The sequence below is a fragment of the Eleutherodactylus coqui genome, chromosome 1 (genome assembly GCF_035609145.1).
Source record: "Eleutherodactylus coqui strain aEleCoq1 chromosome 1, aEleCoq1.hap1, whole genome shotgun sequence".
In the NCBI taxonomy this organism is placed as follows: Eukaryota; Metazoa; Chordata; class Amphibia; order Anura; family Eleutherodactylidae; genus Eleutherodactylus; species Eleutherodactylus coqui.
Window position 1 is genome coordinate 357,517,535 of NC_089837.1, and position 21,946 is coordinate 357,539,480.

A 21,946-nucleotide genomic window follows, 5' to 3' on the forward strand; every position below is an offset into this window, starting at 1 on the left:
GTGAGAGCAGTCTAATACTAGTCTGTTACTTCCGGATCTGTAGAGAAAAGTTTGCTGCTGTCATCTCACTAGCATGACTGGCAGGATTACACTGAAAGGTAACACCTACATGTAGATAACACAGGATTACACCATTCACAATAGGTATAAGCTCTGACTATCAATTCCCCTCCCTGCAAAATGACCTCTGCACAGGTCACAGGGCATATCTAAAACAGTCTTCCATACAAGTCAATGGGTCCTCTTTTGTCCATTGTGTGAATGGCCCATGAACCTGCTGTAAAGTATTTCTATAAATGCTATTAAATATAGCTCAGGAAAGATGGCAGGCCCATGGTCATGTATAGACAACAAAATAAAAAATCTACAACCAGAAAATGAAAACTGATTAGAAAAATGGAATATGTTTCTAGTTTTAATTAATCAAACATTTTGGTGATATAGTCACTTTAAGTCAAGCAGTTAAACCAAATAACTGTGAGGCTGTACTGCTCACGCAACTGCTATTCTGCAAGTCTGAGCCACTAGGGGGTTTGATCGTAGAGTTTTACAGAGTTAAGATAGTTGTGTAACTTTATGGTTTCTCTTAAGGCCTATTTACACTGGACGATTATCGCTAAAAAAAATTGATAATTGGCTATCGTTTTAGTGATAATCGGTGTTTGTAAAAGTGCGCCCATCGTCTGCTTTTCGGCTGATCTTAAAATCAGTCCAACATAAAAATCGTCACTCACTTTTATTAGTAGTTCTCCATGGGAAGTGCTGATAGCATTGTTTCCCTGGGGAGAACAAAGTATCTGAGCACAGATAATAGGCCCCAGGCTATTAGCTGTGTTCAGTGAAGGCTTCATTTGCATACCTAATTGGTATTTAAGTAGCTGAGTAGCTACTTAAATACCAATTAATTTTTATGCAAAATGATCCCTCAAAGCTGTCACTCAATCTGTCATTTGAGCGATCTTTGAGCGATTATCTGCTCGTGTAAATGGGTCTTTACCCTAGTGGATTTTTTTTCTTAATTCCTATCTGTTCCTCTTGTCAGGACAATGCCCTGAGATGCCTTTTACTGACTGATGTCAAATTCTTCTAGGGGCCTAGGATCTGAGACCATCAATAGAGCTGCCTCTAGCTTATCAATGTTTAGTTGCAAGTCCTGATTATTGCAGAGTTAGGAGAGTTACTGCAGTGGTGTTTAAGACATTTAATTCACAGCTACCATGTTTCCCCCAAAATAAGACCATGTCTTATATTAATTTTTGCCCCAAAAGAGGCACTAGGTCTTATTTTTGGGGGTGTCTTATATTCTCTTAGCAGGCGCAGTTCGGGTCCCTCCTGCTGCTTTCCGGCATTCCTGCAGGCTTCCATAAAGTTGTCAGCGCCGACAGAACATCTATTGCTGGTTAACAGGGTTTGAAAACCCCAACTACAGCAAGAGAATGCTCTGATTGGCTGAGCTACAGTGCTTGAGAACCAATCAGAGCCAGCACTCGATTCACCAATCACAGCCATTCCCCCGATGGCAACTCTGGTCTTCCCACTGACAACATCTTTGCAGGCTGCAGTAAGCCTGAGCTATTTCCAAACCAGCTGCTGCAGCCAATGACAGAGCTGAAGTGGAAGGTTTATAGCCTGTAACCAAAGAACACACAAGTGAGACCCGTTGCTGCTGGAGGGGAATAGATGCGGAACAGAGAGAGGCGAGTAGGGGCTCTTTATTATGTTTAGATACTGGGCGACCCATTTGGAAAAACTTTTTTTTATCTTGAACAATCCCTTTAAGCCACTAAAAAGCTATTGTTACATTAACAGAAGAAAACATACTGAAAAGTTATTGAAAGAACACATAACCTGTGGCACAGAACCTTTTTAGTGCATTAATTGTGCACATTATACCGAATATACGTCTATACTTATATAGCGGTTCTTCAATAAACCAATATTAATTGGTTCTGGGATGACTATAGTATGTTGAAACTTTTATATGTAGAAACCACAACTGTATGGAAAACTGGTAGTTGGTTCTAAAGCCTCCAAAACTTAAAAGAAAATGAAACAGAAAACTAATTACAGATAAAGCAAGTCCTTAAATACACACACAAGTCAGAAGGAGATGCAGTAAGATGTAACTCACTTTCTGTGTAGAGGACAGGAGCTTCTTCAAGGTCCCATACAGTACACAGAGTACCAAAAAATGATGTGGAGTTGTCCTTGCTTGGTCCAAACAATCAGCTCATCCTGGCACAAGTAAACAGCAGTACAGAACATGTAGTACTGAACTGTACCATAGAGAGGCGCTACTAGACAGCCAATAGCAGCAGGCATTTCTCCAGTGACATACCCGTACTGAATGGCTGGATTTTCCAGTAAAGTGCACGTGCCTCAGATCCAGATTGTCTGTGACATTGTACTGTATGTTGAGTCTGATTTCAAGTTACAGTGGTCCAGAAAAGACCGCTGTATGTTAAAAATATGGTATCCTGTGGCCGCCGTAACTTAAGGGACCACTATATATAAACTTTTAAGTTTTCTTCTTTTATTCCCCGCTTTTTTTTTTTTTTTATGAAGGGATTTGATTATTCAAATACAGCAGTCATCCTGAACTACAGGTGATACAGAAATCTTCCCTTTTCACACAAGTCTTAGAAAATAGATTTTTAGAAACGTATTGTTTACCAGAAGCAAAAAGCTGTCAATCCAAGACCAGGCATCTTCCTTCGTTATACTGCCCAGCCAAGGATCCTTGTAGACTCCTTCTACAGCTGTCAGTGTGATGTCTGTGACTGCAGGATGAGTCATTGCAAAAGGTACACTGATCCACTGCAACACAAAGAGCCAGTATGAGAAATGACACTGGTCTTATAAAGTACATTGACATTAGGCACAGTAAAAACAAAAGGTAATGTATTATGTCTGTCATATGACTGGGATATATCTTGCATTGCTAGACAGTTATTGAAAAATAACGAAATGCCATTAATGAATGCTAAGCATTGTAATCAATTAATCAATCAATATGTGGATAGATAGATAGATAGATAGATAGATAGATAGATAGATAGATAGATAGATAGATAGATAGATAGATATGAGATAGATAGATAGATAGATATAGATTATGGACAGATAATGTACCTTTGCAATTTACAGAGTATCCCTTCAGACCCTCTTATCACATTATCATCCATCATCAGACCAATATACACCTACAGATACTATTTAGCAAGTAAGTGAGCTGATGTTTGAGCCTAGCAGCTGGCCTCTTTGCTGTTTTTTTTTCCATAAGGGACTTAAGGAATTACAGGAATCATAGCCATGACTAAATCACCCACTGGAGCTATTCGATTAAAGACAAATCATAATTTTTCTCTCAGAAAGTTAAACTCAATCTGCACACAAGTTGATTTGGCAATTCACCACCATTTTACACTGCAAATATAATTGTATTAAATTTGAATACAGTTCAATAGGACAGTGCTACCCTGTTTCCCCAAAAATAAGACGCGTCTTATATTAATTTTTGCTCCCAAATATGCGCTACGTCTTATTTTCAGGGGGTGTCTTATTTTGCCGCGGCAAATCCGTCTGTGGCCGCTAATCCCTCAATTGGCCAGCTTTGTGGACGAAATTTCTCAGAAATCTCGTCCACATGGGACAGCAAATCTGTCACAGCAAAGCTGGGAGAAGCCGGTGTTGTGGTGCGGATTCACTGGCCACAGAAACGGAAAAGCGTGCAGCCAGGTCGCTTCAAAACAAGCGGCTAAGTGCCATGGGTTTTGAAGCAGTGCTTTCCAGGCGGAAATCTCGCTGTTTATCGCTGTGGTCAAACTGCGAGATTTCCGCTGGAAATATGCTCTGTGAGAACCCAGCCTTAAGAATCACACAGGTTGCCTGACTCACACACAGAGCCATAAAAAAATAAGGGCTGTAAAGTAACGTACCTGTCTGCAGACAGAAGTTCCTGTACCACTTGTAAGCAGGGATGGTATTGCAGCTTCCGGCCACCAGGGGGAGCTCATCACAGCAGACATGTACAGCAGGAACAGAATGTACAGTATGGACTTTTCCAGCCAGCAAGGGGAGCTCATAACAGCACACTCGTACAGCACAGCAGGGACAGGATAACAGCAGACTGTCTGCAGATGTATCTACCTATACATCTGGAGGTAGGAGACAACGGGGATGGCAGCAGGGGACAGGCCTCTTGACTTGCCTGCACACTTTACTATGCCTTACTATCGGGGGGTGCCTTATATTTGGGACTTCTGCTAATTTCAGGGGTGCCTTATTTTCGGGGAACACGGTATATACAATAATGTACTATATGGCCAAAATATGTGGATACTGGAGCATCACACCCAGTGGCATAGCTATAGGGGTAGCAGCGGTCTCAGACTCAAAGGCTTCCCCTCGCTATAGTACCATCCTGGCTGCCATCACTTGGCTCCATTGGACCTGACAGCTAGACAAATGTTCACTTGCTCAGGAACTGCTGTCTGACACAAGAGGGCAATATTACTGTAGGAACGAAGGAGGCATTTTTCTAATAGTGGGGCCAATGGAGGAATTTATTACAGTGTGGGGCACTATTATTTTGTGGGGCACAAAAATCAGGAAAAAACCCTTCAACTAGAGTCACATCTGGTGACAAATGTACCATAAATAAACAATTCAAACCACTATGTTACTGCATAGTTATTGCCTACTAACATTATTATTCAGTAATATACATTAGTGTTATACTTCACTATTGTAGATAATTTAGTCCTATTGGATGATAGTACTCTTTCTTACCTGGTACCAAACCCTAGAAACTAATCAGCATTTAATTTAAGTCTACAAAACAAACTTTTTAGGCACTGTATGATGACTCTATATTGGCTGCATTTCACGTCACATATAACTTCAAAGTTCAGTTGTAATTACAATAATAAAGTTCAAAGTAAAGTGAAAAAGAAAAAAAAAGTAATGCAAAAACGTTTTACTCACCAAACCTAGAAATATGCAGAAGAGTTGTACAACATCAGTGTAGGCAACAGAATACAGTCCACCAACAAGGGTGTAGAAAATGGCAATCAACGCAGACACTACCACTGAAATGTTGATGTCAATATCCACAATAACACTTATGGTGGCACCTTGTGAGACATATGGAGAAAAAAACATATGAATGAATGAATTACATTTGATTCTTTACATTCATGTGATGTTGGTATATCATCTGAAGGTGAATAGACTTCATAGGCCAGCTAATTTTTATTCTGTTGCATATATGTTGCTATTAGAGATGAGCGAGCACACTCGGATAAGTTAGTTACTCAAGCGAGCAATGCTCTTCTCCAGTAACTGCATTCTTGTCCGAGCAGGCTCGAGGGGGCAGCGGGGGTGAGTGGGGGACGGCGGGGAGTAGAGAGAGAGAGAGATCTCTCTCACTCTCTCCCACGCTATCCCCCGCCGCCCCCTCGAGCCTGCTCGGACAAGAATGCAGTCACTCAAGAAGAGCGAGGTTTGCTCAAGTAACTGACTTATCTGAGCGTGCTCGCTCATCTCTAGATGCTATGTATGTATACAGTTATTTCAAGATCTTGTGTTAGTAAAGTGCTAGCTTATATGTCTTAGGCTCTGTTCACACTGTCATTTCTGCTAGTCCATCAACTATTGCAATATTCTTAATGGAAACAACTATGTAGCCTGCAGCATTATTCTTGCTGTTAAAAATTATATCAATGGGTTCATACACATTTTCTGCTTTTGCACAAGCAAAAAAAATAGGACCTGCTATATTTTGTGCACATTTGCGCACAAATAGTCCCCATAGAAGCCTATGGTGGGTGTGCAAATGCACAATTCCATGAAAATAGAACATATCTGGAAACCATTAGGCTAAATAGTTATTTAAATCAGAGTGTATTCGTCTACTGCGCACAAATGAATATGCTCTGCATCAGCAAAAAATACAGGAAGAAGTGCTGATATGTGCGCAAAAAAGCCTTGTGCAAACATATTTGGCTGAGGTGCGTGCAAAATCATAAGCGCCCGTGTGAAGGAACCCTTAGGCTTTATTCACACTAGCGTTTTATCACAGCAAAATTGCTGGCCGAAAATCCCGACCATTTGATGCATTGGATTCCAATGCATTTGTTCAGCTGGAGGATTTTTTTGTGCAAAAAATCAGGCGGCAAGAAAAGATAGTGCTCTCTTTGGCCAGAATACAGTGACCAGTCCCTTAGACTCATATGGGAGCCTGTGGGAGCTATCGTAAAAGGGAGGTAGGAGAGTGTTTAGCAGCAGCACTGCTAGACTCCCTTCCCCTTCCCTCCCTTTCTTCGCCCCTTGCCGGCTGCCGGCAAAGGAAATGTGCGCGACGGAGATTAGCACACTAGCTTCGTGCCCTTCCCATTGTTGGCAGCAGGCAAGGGGCAAGAGTTTAGCACACTAGCTTCCCCCCCATCCTGCCCCCTCCCTTTGCTGACAGCCGAGCTGCGGCGTATATGCGCCGTAGCCCCGACCCCGGAGATGCAGCTGTGACTTGGTCACGGCTACCACTCGTTCATTTGATTTAGTCTGCGCTGTGGCTGTAACAGGGGGCCATAAATCTCAGTGCCCGTGTGAAGGAGCCATTCAATGAATCGCTGTGAAGAACCAGCGCTCGATGAACCTATCACAGCCATTTATTGAATGGCTGTGATTGGTTCATCGAGCGCTGGCTTAGATTGGCATAATGCTCAAGAACCAATCGGAGGCAGCGCTTCCTGTAGGCAGGCTTTTTTTCAGACCCCTGCCTGAAGACTGAAGACAAGTGCCGGGGACCTGCAGAGAAGAAGTGCGGCGGAACTGACAGTGGTTGTTAGGTGGTGTATTTTTTTTAATGCAGCCAGGGCTTATTTTCAGGGCAGGTCATATATTTCAAGACCCCTCCACCCCAAAAAAAAAAAAAATCCCAGCAAAAGAGCACTACTTTGTAGCATCACGTGAGACTTTGTAGCAACACAAAATCGCGAATTGGCACTAGAAAACGCAGCGATATCGCACAGAACACCCAAGCCTTGAAGTGCTTTTACTAGAACTATGCTTTCACATGGGAGTGATAGTCATTCAGTGAATGGAGGCGGAGTGTGCCAGAGATCTCTTCTGGCTGTCCACTTCCACTAAATGTGATCAGGCAGTCATTTATAGAAGAACGATTGGCTGTTAATACTGAATTTCAACAGTCAGCAATGAAGTAGCAGCATCAATGGTGTAGTAAAATAGAAAAAAGATTTATTGCTCCATAAAAATGGTGACGTTTCGACTAGGTGAGTCTTTATCAAGCCTGACTCACCTAGTCGAAACGTCGCCATTTAGTAAAGCTTTCAGTCTTTATTAAACAATCCAGATAGACAAGAAGGAACAAAGAGCATATGCCGTCTCACATATTTCAGGCAAGCATGTTGCCCTTAATCATAGACATCAAGGCACATGTGGGTAATACATATATCACAATAGACAGCCAATGGGTGCTTGAAATAAAGACACATGACACCAGAGGCAAGATACATTAACAACAAGGACACAGAATAAAAGTAAGTAACCAATGGTGAAATAAAATGTCCAGTCGGCGGTTCATAGGTTTGCAAAATATGCATCAAAAATGCCTCTCTATCAAGAAGTTTGCAATGCTGATCTCTACCCTGTAATGGGCGGTTAACTCTTTCAATAGCGCAGACTTGTAGAGAGGAAAAATCTCCTCTATGAACCAAAAATAAATGGGATGAAACAGCCGATACATTTTTCCTTCCAGCACGTTCAATATCTGTTATATGTCTTCTTATCCTAGTTTTTAAACTGCAGACACCCAACATACTGCACTTGGCAGGAAGGACATGTAATGAGATAAACCACAAAAGTAGTATTACAGTTTATCTATTGAGCTATGTTGAAAGTTTTCTTTTGTGACACATGACAAAGTTTTTCGTAGTGTGAACAACAGAGCAACAAATACATCTATTATGACAGCGGAATATTCTGCAGCAGATTCTGGAATATTGCGTATGTATCGTTATCTGTAATTCGCCACCTGTCTCGGTTTGTCAAATGCTTAAAAAAAACAAAAACACAATTTTAGGGCTCTTTTACACGAGCGTATATCGGCTACGTTTTCGCAGCTGGCCGATATACGCTACCCATCTGATGCATTGGTTTCCAGTGTATCAGTTAAGATGGGCATATTTCCGATACGTAAAAAATGTCCGGCTGGCAAAGATAGCGCATACGGTGCTCATTCCGGCTGGACATTTTTACGCCAGCCAGAAAAGATAGATCTGGAATGATCTTCGGCCGGAATACGGTGGCCGCTGCCATAGACGACTATGGGAGCCTATGACAGCTGCCAGAGAAGGGAGGTGGAAGGGAGTTTAGTAGCGTGAGGAGAGGGGGCGGGACGGGGCAGGAGCTAGTGTGCTAAAGTCCTGCCCCCTCCCCCTTGCCGGCAGCTTCCATAGGCTGAAGTGGAGAGGGTGAGGGACTAGCTCTGCTAAGCTCCTGCCCCCTCTTTTTGTCGTAAGCCGGCAAGGGGCAAGAAGGGGGTGGGAGTTTAGCAGATATAAACTCCCACCCCCGGCTGATGCTATCCCGTGGCTGCTGAGTATATGCGGCCGTCTGAACGGGCATTAAAACAGGAGTTGTAACCGTGACTGGGTCATGGCTGCCTCTCGTTCATGCGATTTTCGGCTGTGCTGTGGCCATTAAACGGCCGCCCAAAAATCCCCCTGTGTGAATGAAGCCTTACTGTAGGAAATTTCAAATTTGAAAGTGCTATTTTTGAGCAACTTTGCTGTGATTACTTTGAGTATGCTACGTTTTTTATTTAATCCTGTAATGTCAAAAACAGAATAATTACATCAATTTTACTGTGATAATTGTCACCATAAACAGTCTGAATGTAAACAAGCGCCTTACTGTTTCATCTAATCAGGGCACAGTTGGAAATTAGAGTAAATTATGTTTATTAGAACAAGATAAACTAAGCCTGAAGCAGGAGAAACATACCAGGCAACTTAAGGAAGATCACTTGAATCAAATCTAAGTGGCAGCAACACGGCTACATGACTGCCAATCTGGCTTTCTTACATAGATCGCCAAGTGCCAAGTTATTAGCAGATCGCAGAACCTAAAAGTTTCTTATTTTAAATGTAAATCTGCACTGTTTGATTTATTTCATATGCTTACCTGTGAGATGAAAGCCCAGGCCTTAGACCCCCACTTGTATTCTAGATAAGTGCTTCCCTCTCCCCAGCATGGTGGATGGATTGTCACCTACCCCTTTCATTTCAGCATTTCAAAGGAATATCCTTAATTCATAGCTACATGAAAGAGTGCCCATGTAATGACTATTTATGTATCCACATGAGCGCTACCCATGATCTTATCCATGACTGATGCTGAAATACTGACAGGTCAAACATAGTTACAGTAATGTATTGATTATTTGCAGTTTTGCTATACATGTTCACATGTATTTTATGCATGTACTAGCTGATTACCCAGCGTTGCCACTGTATTTTATTTTTAGACGCAAAAATAATTTAAACATGTGTGTGTGTATATATATATATATATATATATATATATGTGTGTACTAATATATTAGTATATGAGGAGGAAGAGGCCATCTGTGTAATCTATTAGTATATGAGGAGGAAGAGGTCATCTGCGTAATATCTTGGTATATGAAGAGGAGGTTGTCTGTGTAATATATTACTGCATGAGGAGGAGGTCGTCTGTGTAATATTGGTATTTGAGGAGCAGGAAGTTGTCTGTGTAAGATATTATTATCGGAGGAGCAGGAGGTCTTTGTAATAGAATAATTAAAAGTCCCAAACTCACCGACTTCCCCTGTAATTTTTGTTGCCAACAGCAACCAATGACAGCTCAGCTTTCACTTGTTATACTGCTGAGGTAAAATGAAAGCTGCGCTGTAATTGGTTGCTATGGGCAACACAGATTTCCTTTTGGCCAGCTTTCATAAGAATGGGTGCTGGGCTCATTTCTCTGTGGTACATAGATGCTTAGTGCTGGTGGGAAGCTGCGTGGTAGTTGGAGCAGAGGAGGAGGTTGTCTGTGTAAGATATTATTATTTGAGGAGCAGGAGGTCTGTGTAATATATTAGTATTTGAGGAGGAGGAGGTCATCTGTGTAATAGATTAGTGTATGATGATGAGGAGGTAGTCTTTGTTAACTAAGACTGTGAAATAAAAACCATCTGCTCAAGTGCAATTCCCCCCGCCCCAGGGGTAGTTGGGCTATCTTATCCCCATCAAATGTGTCCCCATGGGATGAGATATATATGCACCACGTTTGGTTTAAATTGCTGAAGGCGTTCATAATTTATGATGGCACATACACACACACATACATACTATTTTATATATATACTAGCGTACCCGTCGCGCGTTGCTGCGAAGACAGACATACATACATACATTAGTTTTTATATATCTAGATAGCAGCTTTCAAGTTACCTCAGCGGTATAATATATAACAACCAATCACAGCACAGCAGCTTTCATGTTACCTTAGCAGTATAATATATAGCAACCAATCACAGCACAGCTTTCATGTTACCTCAGCAGTATAAGAAATAGCAACCAATCAGAGCACAGCTTTCATTTTACCTCAGCAGTATAAGAAATTGCAACCAATCACAGCACAGCTTTCATTTTACCTCAGCATTCTCAATATCCAGCAATTGTCTTGCGAAACGTTCGGCGGATGCATCATTTTGTAGTTGAACACGCATCCCGTTGCTCGTAATGCCTTTTGCTTTTGTGCTTGAGATGGAAATCAAACGATCTTTGTCTGGGGGGCATAACTGTCAACGATGCTCGCTGGATAGGTGTACTATGCCAGTAATCTTCCCAGGAGTGTACTCAACAACTTCCCAAAGTTTCATGGCGATTAGATGAATGGTGTAGTAACGCAAAAAGGACAGACAGACAGACATACATTCCTTTTTATATATATAGATGACATCAGGAAGTGAGAGAATTAGATTCCATACGTAAAATTTGGACGCTAATTCTTTGGCGCTTTGAATTGAATAATCGAGTTGGGACCCATTAACTTTTCCTATTTATAACATAATCAATGCTCGTGCCAAATATCAAGTTTCTATTACATTGGGAAGTGAGAGAATTAGATTCCGTACGTAAAATTTGAACGCTAATTCTTTTGCACTTAGAATTGAATAATCGAATTGGGACCCATTAGCTTTTCCTATTTATGACATAATCAATGCTCGTGCCAAATTTCACGTTTCTATGACATTGGGAGGTGAGAAAGTTAGATTCCGTACGTAAAATTTGGACGCTAATTCTTTGGCGCTTAGAATTGAATAATCGAGCTGGGACCCATTAAATTTTCCTATGTATGACATAATCAATGCTAATGCCAAATTTCAAGTTTCTATGACATTGGGAAGCGAGAAAATTAGATTCCGTACGTAAAATTTGGACGCTAATTCTTTGGCGCTTAGAATTGAATAATCTAGTCGGGACCCATTAATTTTTCCTATTTATGACATAATCAATGCTCGTGGCAAATTTCATGTTTCTACAATATCGGGAAGTGAGAGAATTAGTGGCAATGATGGAAATCGAACGACCTACGTGGGGGGGGGGGGGGGGGCGTAACTGTCGACGACGCTCTCCATTTATCATAGCATAAATGTACTATTTCTTCCCAGGAGTGTACTCAATAACTTCCCAAAGTTTCATGGCGATCGGATGAATGGTGTAGTAGCGCATAAAGGACAAACAGACAGACAGACACACACACAGACAGACATACATTCAATTTTATATATATAGATTGATACATCAAGTATTATTATTGTTGCCAGGGCTGGAGTGGAGGCTAAAGTTGTACATTTAGATAAACTAAAATTAGAGGGCTTTGTCTAGGATTAGAGAAAACGGGCTGTTTTTTCTTGTGAGACAGATAGACTCTTGTCCATGGCTTTTGTTTTGTATTGCAGCTCAGCCGTTCTTATCTGAAGAAAGCCAGTCTAGCCTGACTAAGGCCTCAGGAAGACCTACGAGTCAGTGCGGAAATGATTTTTACATGTTTACTGGTGATCACGGCTGAAATTTTTTTTTTTACAGCACAGATGCACTGCGTGCAAGCCCAAATTGACTGCCTTTACCCTCCTCCCTGCTTGGTCTGCAAGCAACCTGAAAGGGATCTGGCTACAGATCTGCAATGTATCTGCAATTGAATTGCGGATACATTGTGGATCGCTCGCTTCCATAGAGATAAATGGAGCCCATCTGCACGGAATGGAGCATGCTGCGATTTCTTTTCCGCATGCAGAATCCGCGAATCAAATCCACATGTGTTAACTGAAGTGCGGACACCAATGCTTTCCTATAGGTGGCTTGAACAGTGTTTTTTCACGCGGGGCAATCCGCAAATCAAATCCGCCCGTGGACATTGGGCCTTAGGCTGTATTCACACGGGACTGATCGGTTGCAATTAAAACTGCACCAAAAGGTGCATTTTGAAAACTGTGTGTTTTTTGCCGTATTTTACTAGGACCCTGGCAAAAACACACAAGGTTTTACCGATGCACTTTTTGGTGCGGTTTTAATTGCTACCGAACTGACCCCTGTGAATGGAGCCTAAGGCTGGGCTTACACGGCCGTATACAGAATCCTCTTGAGCCCAGCTGTGACCTGCGCACGTGTGTAATGTACTGCGCATAACTGTGTGCTCACACAGGCGGTCATGCGCAGTACACCTTTTTTGTGTCTATATTTCCCGAGGCATCGCTTAGCGATGACGCAAGTATCCACCGCACGTACACAATGTAGTTGCGCATGGGCTGCGGGTATATCTATCACTATAGACTCCATGTCGCAGATTCTGCGTTAAAACAGAACATGCTGTGTTCTATTTTCCGCAAGCGGATTACGCAATTCCGACCCACATGTGAATTGACCTACATAATCCAATGCATTTGATTGATCTGCGTATTACCGCGGATCAATCGCTGATGGAATCTGCAATTACAATTCGGCGTAATGCATTTAATATACACTGATTAATGATGGAACTAAAGAAATTCTAACCATAACACTGAAGTTAGGTAACATCTTTATTCACTGCGTATTTTACGCACCCATATATTGGAATAAATGTATTATACACATCAAAATAGGACATGCTACAATTTTTTTCATGCCCTTAAAAAAATCGCATATTTGAGTAGTCCAATGCAAATCAATGGGGTTTCAGCACTGTGTATTACAAGACCAGCTTCAGACCAGCGTATGCACAAATACTCTCAGCTCAGTGCAATGTATTTGCATAGTGAATGACTTGATTTGTGCACGTAAATGCGCATAGTACTAAACATTTTTGCACACGCAGAGCATGTTCATATGCGTGCAATACTCCCCCACCCTGATTTAAAAGGCTATTCAGCCTAATGAAGTCTAGATGTGCTCCTTTCACTAGGGGTCCAGTCACTAAGGGGCCTTAGTTGTAAAAGCATGGCGGCTTAGTCAAAGGCTGGCACAGAAATCCCATGACAGGAAGAGTCAGAGCTCTAAACACAGCCAGGCTCTAATGGCTAGGTTCAGAGGCCTCTCGAATACTGGCTGTTCAGTCCCTATATGTTGCAATCAATAGATGTCACCAGAGGCGTAACTTGAAGCTCCTGGGCCCCAATGCAAAACCTGGAACGGGGCCCCCAACTATAATGCTTTATTCATAGTACTGGGCTCCCTATATGGAGAGGAGAGACATTATGGGCCCCCCAAGGCTCCTGGGCCCGGGTGCAACCGCATCCCCTGCATCCTCTATAGTTACGCTCCTGGATGTCACACTATGTAAGCAGGTTGGCAAGGGAAGGGGGCTCCCCCTGTCATCCATTGACACTCCGCAAAGCGATCACAAGGTGCAAATTAGTTCCCATGGCAGTTGGAGGCTATTCAAGACAACTATGTCTGCCATGCAAGCAAGCACATGGACCCTGCCAGAGGAAAGGTCTTAAAGGAGAGCTGTCAAAAGTGTACTAGACTGCACTACATAAGTTGTGCAGTCTAGTATATTAAACATTGAATTATTACATCCTCAATTCCTCTTGAGGGAGTTGAATAAATAGTTGAATAAAGTTTAATCCTTCCTCCTTGGTTTCCTCCTTTCTCCTCTCTACGTAATCAGAATTACAAATTTTGACACTAATGATGTGGGAAATATTAGTGTTTGTAAACCCTGCTTTCCCCCTACCCTTATCCTTTCTGTACCCTATTCGATTTTATAAACCAAAAATTGATATAAAAAAGTTAAATACCCCAAAACGCATTTATTTTTGCGTTCAAAGCCCCCTTTATTGTTTAAAAACTTTGGCATTGCCACATTTGTAATGACCCGTATTATAAGAAAATTAGGTATTTCCATTGTTCCGCAAGGTAAGCGTCATAAAAAAAATGCCAAAATAGCTATCTTTCAATTATCTGCCTTCCAAAAATGCATTTAAAGCAACCAAAAAGTTGCATGTACCTTAGGATAGTACCAATGGAGACTACAACTCCTCTTGCAATAAACAAGACCTACCAAAACTCATTGGGCGGAAAATTAAAACTGTTATGGATTGTGGAATGCAGTGACGCAAATACAATTATTTTTTTATTTTTATCAAAACGGTTTGTATTGCGCAAAAATAGGAAAAAAATTGAAAATATATAAATTTGGTATTGATGTAATTAGATTGTTCCAAAGATTATAGTTAACATAGCATTTATAGTGTACAGTGAGTGCCATAAAAAAAGGAAAAAACACCAAAATTGTGATAGTGATCAAATAGTCACATGTACTCCAAAATGGTACCAATGGAAAGTGCAACTCATCCCACATCAAGCTCTGACTGCCATGAGAAGCCAGGAGTATAATGGGAAGCAGAACTCCCATTGATTTTAGTGGAGTGAATCCGTCTATTACACTGCCAGCACTGACCAGCAATAATGATGACTGGACCAACTAAATTGACAGTGTGTGGAATGTTTGGTTCATCTGTGAGGATCACAAGTGGTGGGTCACCATTGATCATCTATTGATGACTTATCCTCAGTTCATCAATAAAGTCCTGGAATACCTATTTAAGGTACAAAGCAGGCCAGTCACTGAGGAGTTAAAGGCTATGGACACCTCTGGATGCATGTATCTAAAAATCATGTTTGTCATAGGTTTGATTACAAATGTTGCATTGGTTGGCTTCTGCAGCTTCAACATATCACTGTATACAATAACTGCAGACTAACTTTTCTTTCAGCTCTGTCAGTGTAGCTGGTCTGACGGCTTAATTTCCCTCTCCTCTCTCTGCTGAAATGAAATTTATGCATGTAATGGATACCCTTTGACTTCAAGAAGAGTCACATAATGCTACATATCTTGGCGGGCCCAGGCGCCAGCAAAATAGTAATGGTGGAAGAGCAGGGAACAGGCTGAACAGCTTTTTCACAGATGTTCCCAGTAAACCCGTTTAAGCCCTTAGTGAGCAGTAACATGTTTTTTCACGGCAGTCACTAAGGGGCCTTAGGCTAGGCTACCATAAAAATACAACAGCGCAATAAAGGCCATCATTGAAATTTGCTGCCAGGAAGAGTCAAGGCTCTGCTGCCTACTGACAGCAGTGCTCCCGCTAGAATGGCTAGGTGTGAAGAAACCTCTGATCCCAGCCGTTTAACCCCTTAAATGCTGAGATCAATAGTGATCGCACCATATAAAAGCTATAACAGGGAGAGGGGCCTCCCTCTGTCAACCATTGGCACCCCACAATGCAATTGTGATCTGCCAATTAGTTCCCATGGTAGTCAGAGGCATTATCAACACCTCTGGGTCTGCCAAGGAAGCCACAGATGTAGCCCAGTATAGTATAACTAGTGATTAAATATTCGCATCTTCAAAATGTGAAAAACATTAAATAAAATGTAATAAAAAAAAGGGCGCCTACCCACTTGCGATTTTTTTTCCTGTGATGTTTTACGTTTTTTCTCAAGAGCAATTAGTATAGAATGTGTTCTTGTCCATCTGGGGTTTTTTTCCGTTTCGTGGGGTTTTTTCACATAGGAACTGTCAGTTGCATATGTGTCCTTATTTTTCTCTTAATGCACCCATGATTGTCAATGGAGGGCTGCAAAAAACGCGCAAAAAACGCCACGAAAAACGCGCAAAAAACACGCGAAAATGCAGCGTTTTTCACGCGCGAAAATCGGCAACGCAAGTGGGTAGGCACCCTAAAAAGGTAAAAAAACACGCAAAACCATGTTTATTTAAAATAAATGAAAGAAACACTAAAAAGCTGTATTAATTTGACATCACCATAATTGCATTGAGCCAAGAATAAATGCAACATTTCATTTGTACGTATGGTAAATCTCGTGGCAAAAAAAACTATGGAGGACTTTCTAGGTGAGGTGGGGGAGGGAGGGGGGGGGGTGTTTCATCACCCCTCCCCGCCTAAAAATTTTTATAAAGGTTACAATACATTATAGGTAACTAAAAGTGGTTGTATTAAAAAATAAAACTTGTCCTGCAAAAACAACTAAAAATAAAAATGTTATGGTTCTTGAAAAGCGATAATGTAAAAACAAAAAAAAATGCCTCGTCATTAAGATACAAAATAGGTCAGTCATTAAGGAGTTCATTGAATCATTATCAAATTGACTGTCAACAACAGATCTAAGGGAATAATAATTCATTCATAATTCAAACAGAAGCTGAATAAACTCTAATTCATACAACAATCAGCAGCTACATCGCTCCTTTAAATACCAAACTGAGGGCTCCTTCACATCTGAGCTAAGGGGTTCCTGTTTTCCTGCTTCATTATGAGAGCAAGAAAATGGCACTCAGCTGCCTAATGGATCCATCTTATGACGGAAATGTATGGTGCCAAACACACCCCATTGACTATAATTTGTTTTTTGTCTAGCCGTCTGGCATTTTACAGGAAAAAATAGCAATATTTTGTCTTGCATTTTAACACAATTCAGCAATGCAGGTTCCAAATGGAACTTTTGACACTGATGTGAACAGACCGATATGAAGGGTCCCAGGAACAATATATGGAGTTAAAGGGTAATGCTTTTAGAGCCAGTGCTCGATGAACCAGTCACAGCCATTCAATAAATGAATGGCTGTGATTGGTTCATTGAGCGCTTGCCCTGATTGGATGAGCCACGGGGCTCATGAATCAATCTCGGCCAGCTCTTCCTGGAGGCGGGGATTTTGATCCTCCAATCCAGAAAGGGCTGGCAGAAGACTGAAGACAAGTGTCGGAGGTGAAGAGGAGACTCGCACTGGAGATGACAACGCTTCTTAGGTAGTGTATTAATTTTTTTTGTTTTTCTTACTGCAGCTAGGGCCCCCCGAAAATCCTTGCAGGTGGTGCTATAAAGTTTTGGGACTTTGTAGCACCACTTGCAACTTGTAGCACCACGAAATCGCTGTATTGCTGCGAGAAAACGCAGCGATATCACAAGGACAACTGATGCGGTATTGCTGCGATTTTCTCGCGTTGTTATCGCGTCACCCATGTGAAACAGGTCTAAAGTCTCTGCTCCTGCAATCAAGCAGAAGCAGGTTGGGTCCTTAGCTGTCAGACACAGTTGAGGACCAGGAGGAGAAGGTAGAAGTGTTTTTTAACCGCTTCTGCCTTCTCCTTTCCCAGCTACATAGGGCTAAATAAGAGCTATATACTAAAAAGTGAAAGTGGAAACATTATTTCCACTTTGTAACCTAGGGATCAGGAGACCACTGTGTGTCATATAGCACAGCAGAGATGCAGGGTCCTAGCACTCCCTGATCAGCTCTGTAAGTTACTGATGCCATTGCAGGGGGATGTTTTCCCTGTAATTGGGACTCCGATAGATGTCCCAGTTAGGGTGGCTTCACACGAGCATGTTTTTTGCCTATATAAGTGCGCACCCATGTACGTGCAAAAACACGCGTGAATGCAGGTCCGTGCATTGCCTTCAATGGAACCGCTCCATTAAAGACAATGGTCTGCCAGCAGCCCGTAATTGTTTTTTTTTAGATATAAGCCCTTCCCTGAAAAACCTGAATTTTAGTGTAAACCCCCCCCCAAAAAAAACATACCTGTCCGCCGCTGCGGTGTCCCTGTGAGGAAAAAGAATTCCCTGCTGCACCTGCCACATCTGTGACAGATGCAGCAAGGGAATTGTTCATCCCTGCGGGGAATAAAGAATTCCCTACCACAGCGGTAGGTGATCCAGCTGCCGGCATCCTGTAATTGTTTTTCAGGAAAGGGCTTTAAATATAAGCCCTTCCCTGAAAAACAAAGAAAAGTGGTGTTAAAAAAACCCAAAAAAAACATACCTCCCTTCAGCTGCCGGGGCTCAGCCGCGTCCTCTCAGCACTGTCCCCGACTCTTCAAAGCAGTTCTTTCAGCAGGCGGGATTTAAAATTCCCCTCTGCTCCGCTCAGCTAATCACAGGCAGCCCTTGCCTGTCATTCATTCAGCGAGAGCTGCCTGTGATTGGCTGAGGTGCTCAGCCAATCACAGACAGCAGCTTTTAATTGGCTGAGCACCTCACACAGACATGTGAACACACCATAGAGAATGCATGTGTTGTAATAGATGCGAGTTTTTGTGCGCGTGTATGCACGCACAAAGACACGCTCGTGTGAAGCCTCCCTTAAAGTGGAAAAGGACAAAAAAAAACAACATGAATGACATTGTGACGTCATGGGGGACATAGATGGTAAAATAAATAGTTACAACTATAAATTAAAAAAAAAATTACAAAATAAAATAAAAATATATACCGATCGCCAACGACAAACAAAACGTCGCCCTGTAATCCAAAACTATACAAATTATATATCAAAACATTTGAAAAAAAATGACGAACCCATTCCTTATATACTTTATTTTAGTGTAAATATACTAATTTTAACCCTTCCCGCTATATGACGTACTTTTACGTCATGCAGCATCGGGGTATGTATGAAGAGAGATTGCGGGGCGACCTCTCTTCATACAGCGCGGGTTGTCAGTTGTTTCTTACAGCTGACACCCACGGTCAATAGCTGCAATCAGCCGTGTGGTCGATCGTGGTTATTAACCCTTCAAATGCCACTGTCAATTCTGACAGCAGCATTTAAATCACAGTCTTCCTGAAAGGCCCCAGGGCTGTCTCGGCAGACCATCTATCAAGCCATCCCCGTGGGGTGGCTTGATAGACTGCCTATCAGATTGCAGTATGATGTAATGCTACAGCATTACATCATACTGTAGGAGCGATCAAAGCTTTGCTAGTTGTGGTTCCCAAGGGGGGGGCTAAAAAAAAAAAGTAAAAATCAGATCAAAAAAATAATAAAAGTTTTGTCATAAAAGTTTTGCCATATCTGTAATAAAAAATCTAAATCATAAAACAAAAATACATATGTAGTTTTATTTTCATTTTACTCCACTTGGAATTTTTTTTACGTTTTTCAGTACATTATATGATACATTAAATAGCACCATTGAAAAATACAATTCGTCCCGCAAATAACAAGCCCTCATACAGCGACGGTCGATGGATAAATAAAGGAGTTACGATTTTTTAAAAATGAAAATGGAAAAAAAAAAGGCCGCGTCATTAGGGCTCAGTCAGACGGGCGTTTTAATGTGCAAATTTTTTGTGTGCAGAAGGCAAACACACAAAAATTCGCATTACCAAAGCAGGTGGCATGCAGAAAAAAACGCACTTGGCTGTGTTTTTGTGCACATAAAAAGCGCTGTTACAGCTGCAGCAGGGGATTCCTTGGATGTGAAACCCCTGGATGCTGTCACATCCAGGAGTTTAACCTTTAGTCAATGGAGCTGGTGGTAGCAGCGGCGGCCCCACTGACATACAGAGAACACCGCGATCCTCTGCTACAGCTGTGACAGCTGTGGCAGAGGATTTCTTCATCTCCACAGGGATTCCCCTTGTCACTGAACACTGTGACAGCATTGTCGCTGTCCAGTGACAATGGGACTCCCTACGGAGATGAAGAAATCATCTGTCACAGCTGTCACAGCTGTAGCAGAGGATCGCGATGCCCTCCCATTGAATTCAGTGCAGCCAGCTCCTTTGAAAGCCGGCAAGCCTTGCAGTGATTTTCGGGGAAGGGCTTTAAATATAAGGCCTTCCCTGAAAAATCATCCTTAAAATGTGTAAAAAATAAAAAAATATATATACTCACCTTTCCGCAGCTGCCGAGGATCAGGAGCGTCCAGCCAGCTCTTCTCCTGCACTGTTCTGAAGTGCTTTCAGCAGGCGGGGATTTAAAATCCCCACCTGCTGAAAGGGCTGCCTCTGATTGGCTGAGCACTGTGACCAATCAGAGGCAGCTCTCAGCTATTGAATGACAGCTGAGAGCTGCCTGTGATTGGTTCCTGCACTCAGCCAATCAGAGGCAGCACTCACCCATTCATTGAATTCAATCAATGGCTGAATTCAATGAATGGGTGAGTGCTGCCTCTGATTGGCTGAGCTCTGTGACTAATCAGAGGAAGCTCTCAGCTGTCATTCAATAGCTTAGTGCTGCCTCTGATTGGTCACAATGCTCAGCCAATCAGAGGCAGCCCTTTCAGCAGGCAGGGATTTTAAATCCCCGCCTGCTGAAAGCACTTCATATTAGTGCAGGAGAAGACCCGGCTGGACGCGCCTGAGCCTTGGCAGCTGCAGAGAGGTGAATATATATATATATATATATATATATATATATATTTTTTTTATTTTTTGCACATTTTAGGGATATTTAAACCATGGCATATGCTGAACCACAAAGTGATCAAAAGTCAGCAACGACTGAGCAGATAAATCATCATCAATAAAACAAAAAAACGTGGAAACAAATCAGTGAAAAAATCTAGAAGAAAATAGTCCTTTATGTCATGGAACAAAAATAATTTTGGTATCTGAAGAAAAAAATGAGGGCAGTAAAAAAAACACCACATAGGTAAAATCCCCCCAAAAGGTGCCTGGTCCTTTAGGACCAAAACCCCCTGGTCCTTAGAAGGTTAAGACAAAAATATGATTTATATAATAGATTCATTTTCTGATGACACATTCTCTTTACCTGAATTTTAAGGCTGTCTTTAATAAGTTAAAATACATTTGGGTGAATATAATAAAATGGACCTTGAGGAAAACTGAGCAACAGTGGGAAATTATTGGGGCTGAGGGGGTGTGGCCTCACATTTATGGAGAGTAAAGGCATTGTATATCTAGTGAGTGATCATGATTGATCTCATGAAGCATTGGATGTATACAAAACATTGTAGTTCTGATTATCAAATTGTCACAACATTTGATATATCCCTCTCAATAAATATGTCTTTTACAACACAAGATTTGTAGCCAGACAGTGAAATCGGTTCATTTCCTCCAAAAATCACAACAGATTTAATTTTTGAATATATGAAAATATCTCCAACAATCCCATTTACTCTTAGAGGTGGCAAATTCAGGGAGAAATATCTGACTATAGAAAAAGGACTATAATTGGTAGAATGGGGCAGTGGCATAGCTAGGAGGGTAGGTTGGGGCATGTGCCCTGGGTGCAGTCAGGATTGAGGGAAGGGAGAAGTGCCAGCCCCGTAGTATAAGATATCAGCTGATGTTGCAGCCATCCAGGACTCTTAGGCCTTGGTCACACAGGCGTTTTTTCCTGCGATTTGCGGATCGCATGACGGATGCGCATCCGCAAATCGCGTGACCGGGGCCGAAAAATCGCCCGAAAAATCTGCTTCTAGCCGCGTTTCATTAGAAATGGGCCGGAGCAGTGCAGCGCTGTCCAGCACATAGAATTCAATGGAGCCGGCAATACAGCCGGCTCCATTGAAAGCAATGGGCTGCGGGCAATCTCACGATGAATTTTCGGGAAGGGCTTAAAAATATAAGCCCTTCCCTGA

General features: G+C 41.9%; 1 protein-coding gene across 2 annotated transcripts in view; it reads right to left on the reverse strand.

Moving 5' to 3' along the window:
• SLC5A7 (solute carrier family 5 member 7) overlaps nucleotides 1-21,946 on the reverse strand; it is a 44,794-nt gene that overhangs the window by 16,342 nt on the left and 6,506 nt on the right. For both annotated transcript variants that reach the window (XM_066592599.1, XM_066592608.1), the window contains exons 5-6: nucleotides 4,987-5,135; nucleotides 2,674-2,817 (exon numbers count right to left, since the gene is read on the reverse strand). In XM_066592599.1, the coding sequence (XP_066448696.1) occupies nucleotides 2,674-2,817; nucleotides 4,987-5,135 (293 nt within the window). The remainder of the gene's footprint in view (nucleotides 1-2,673; nucleotides 2,818-4,986; nucleotides 5,136-21,946) is intronic.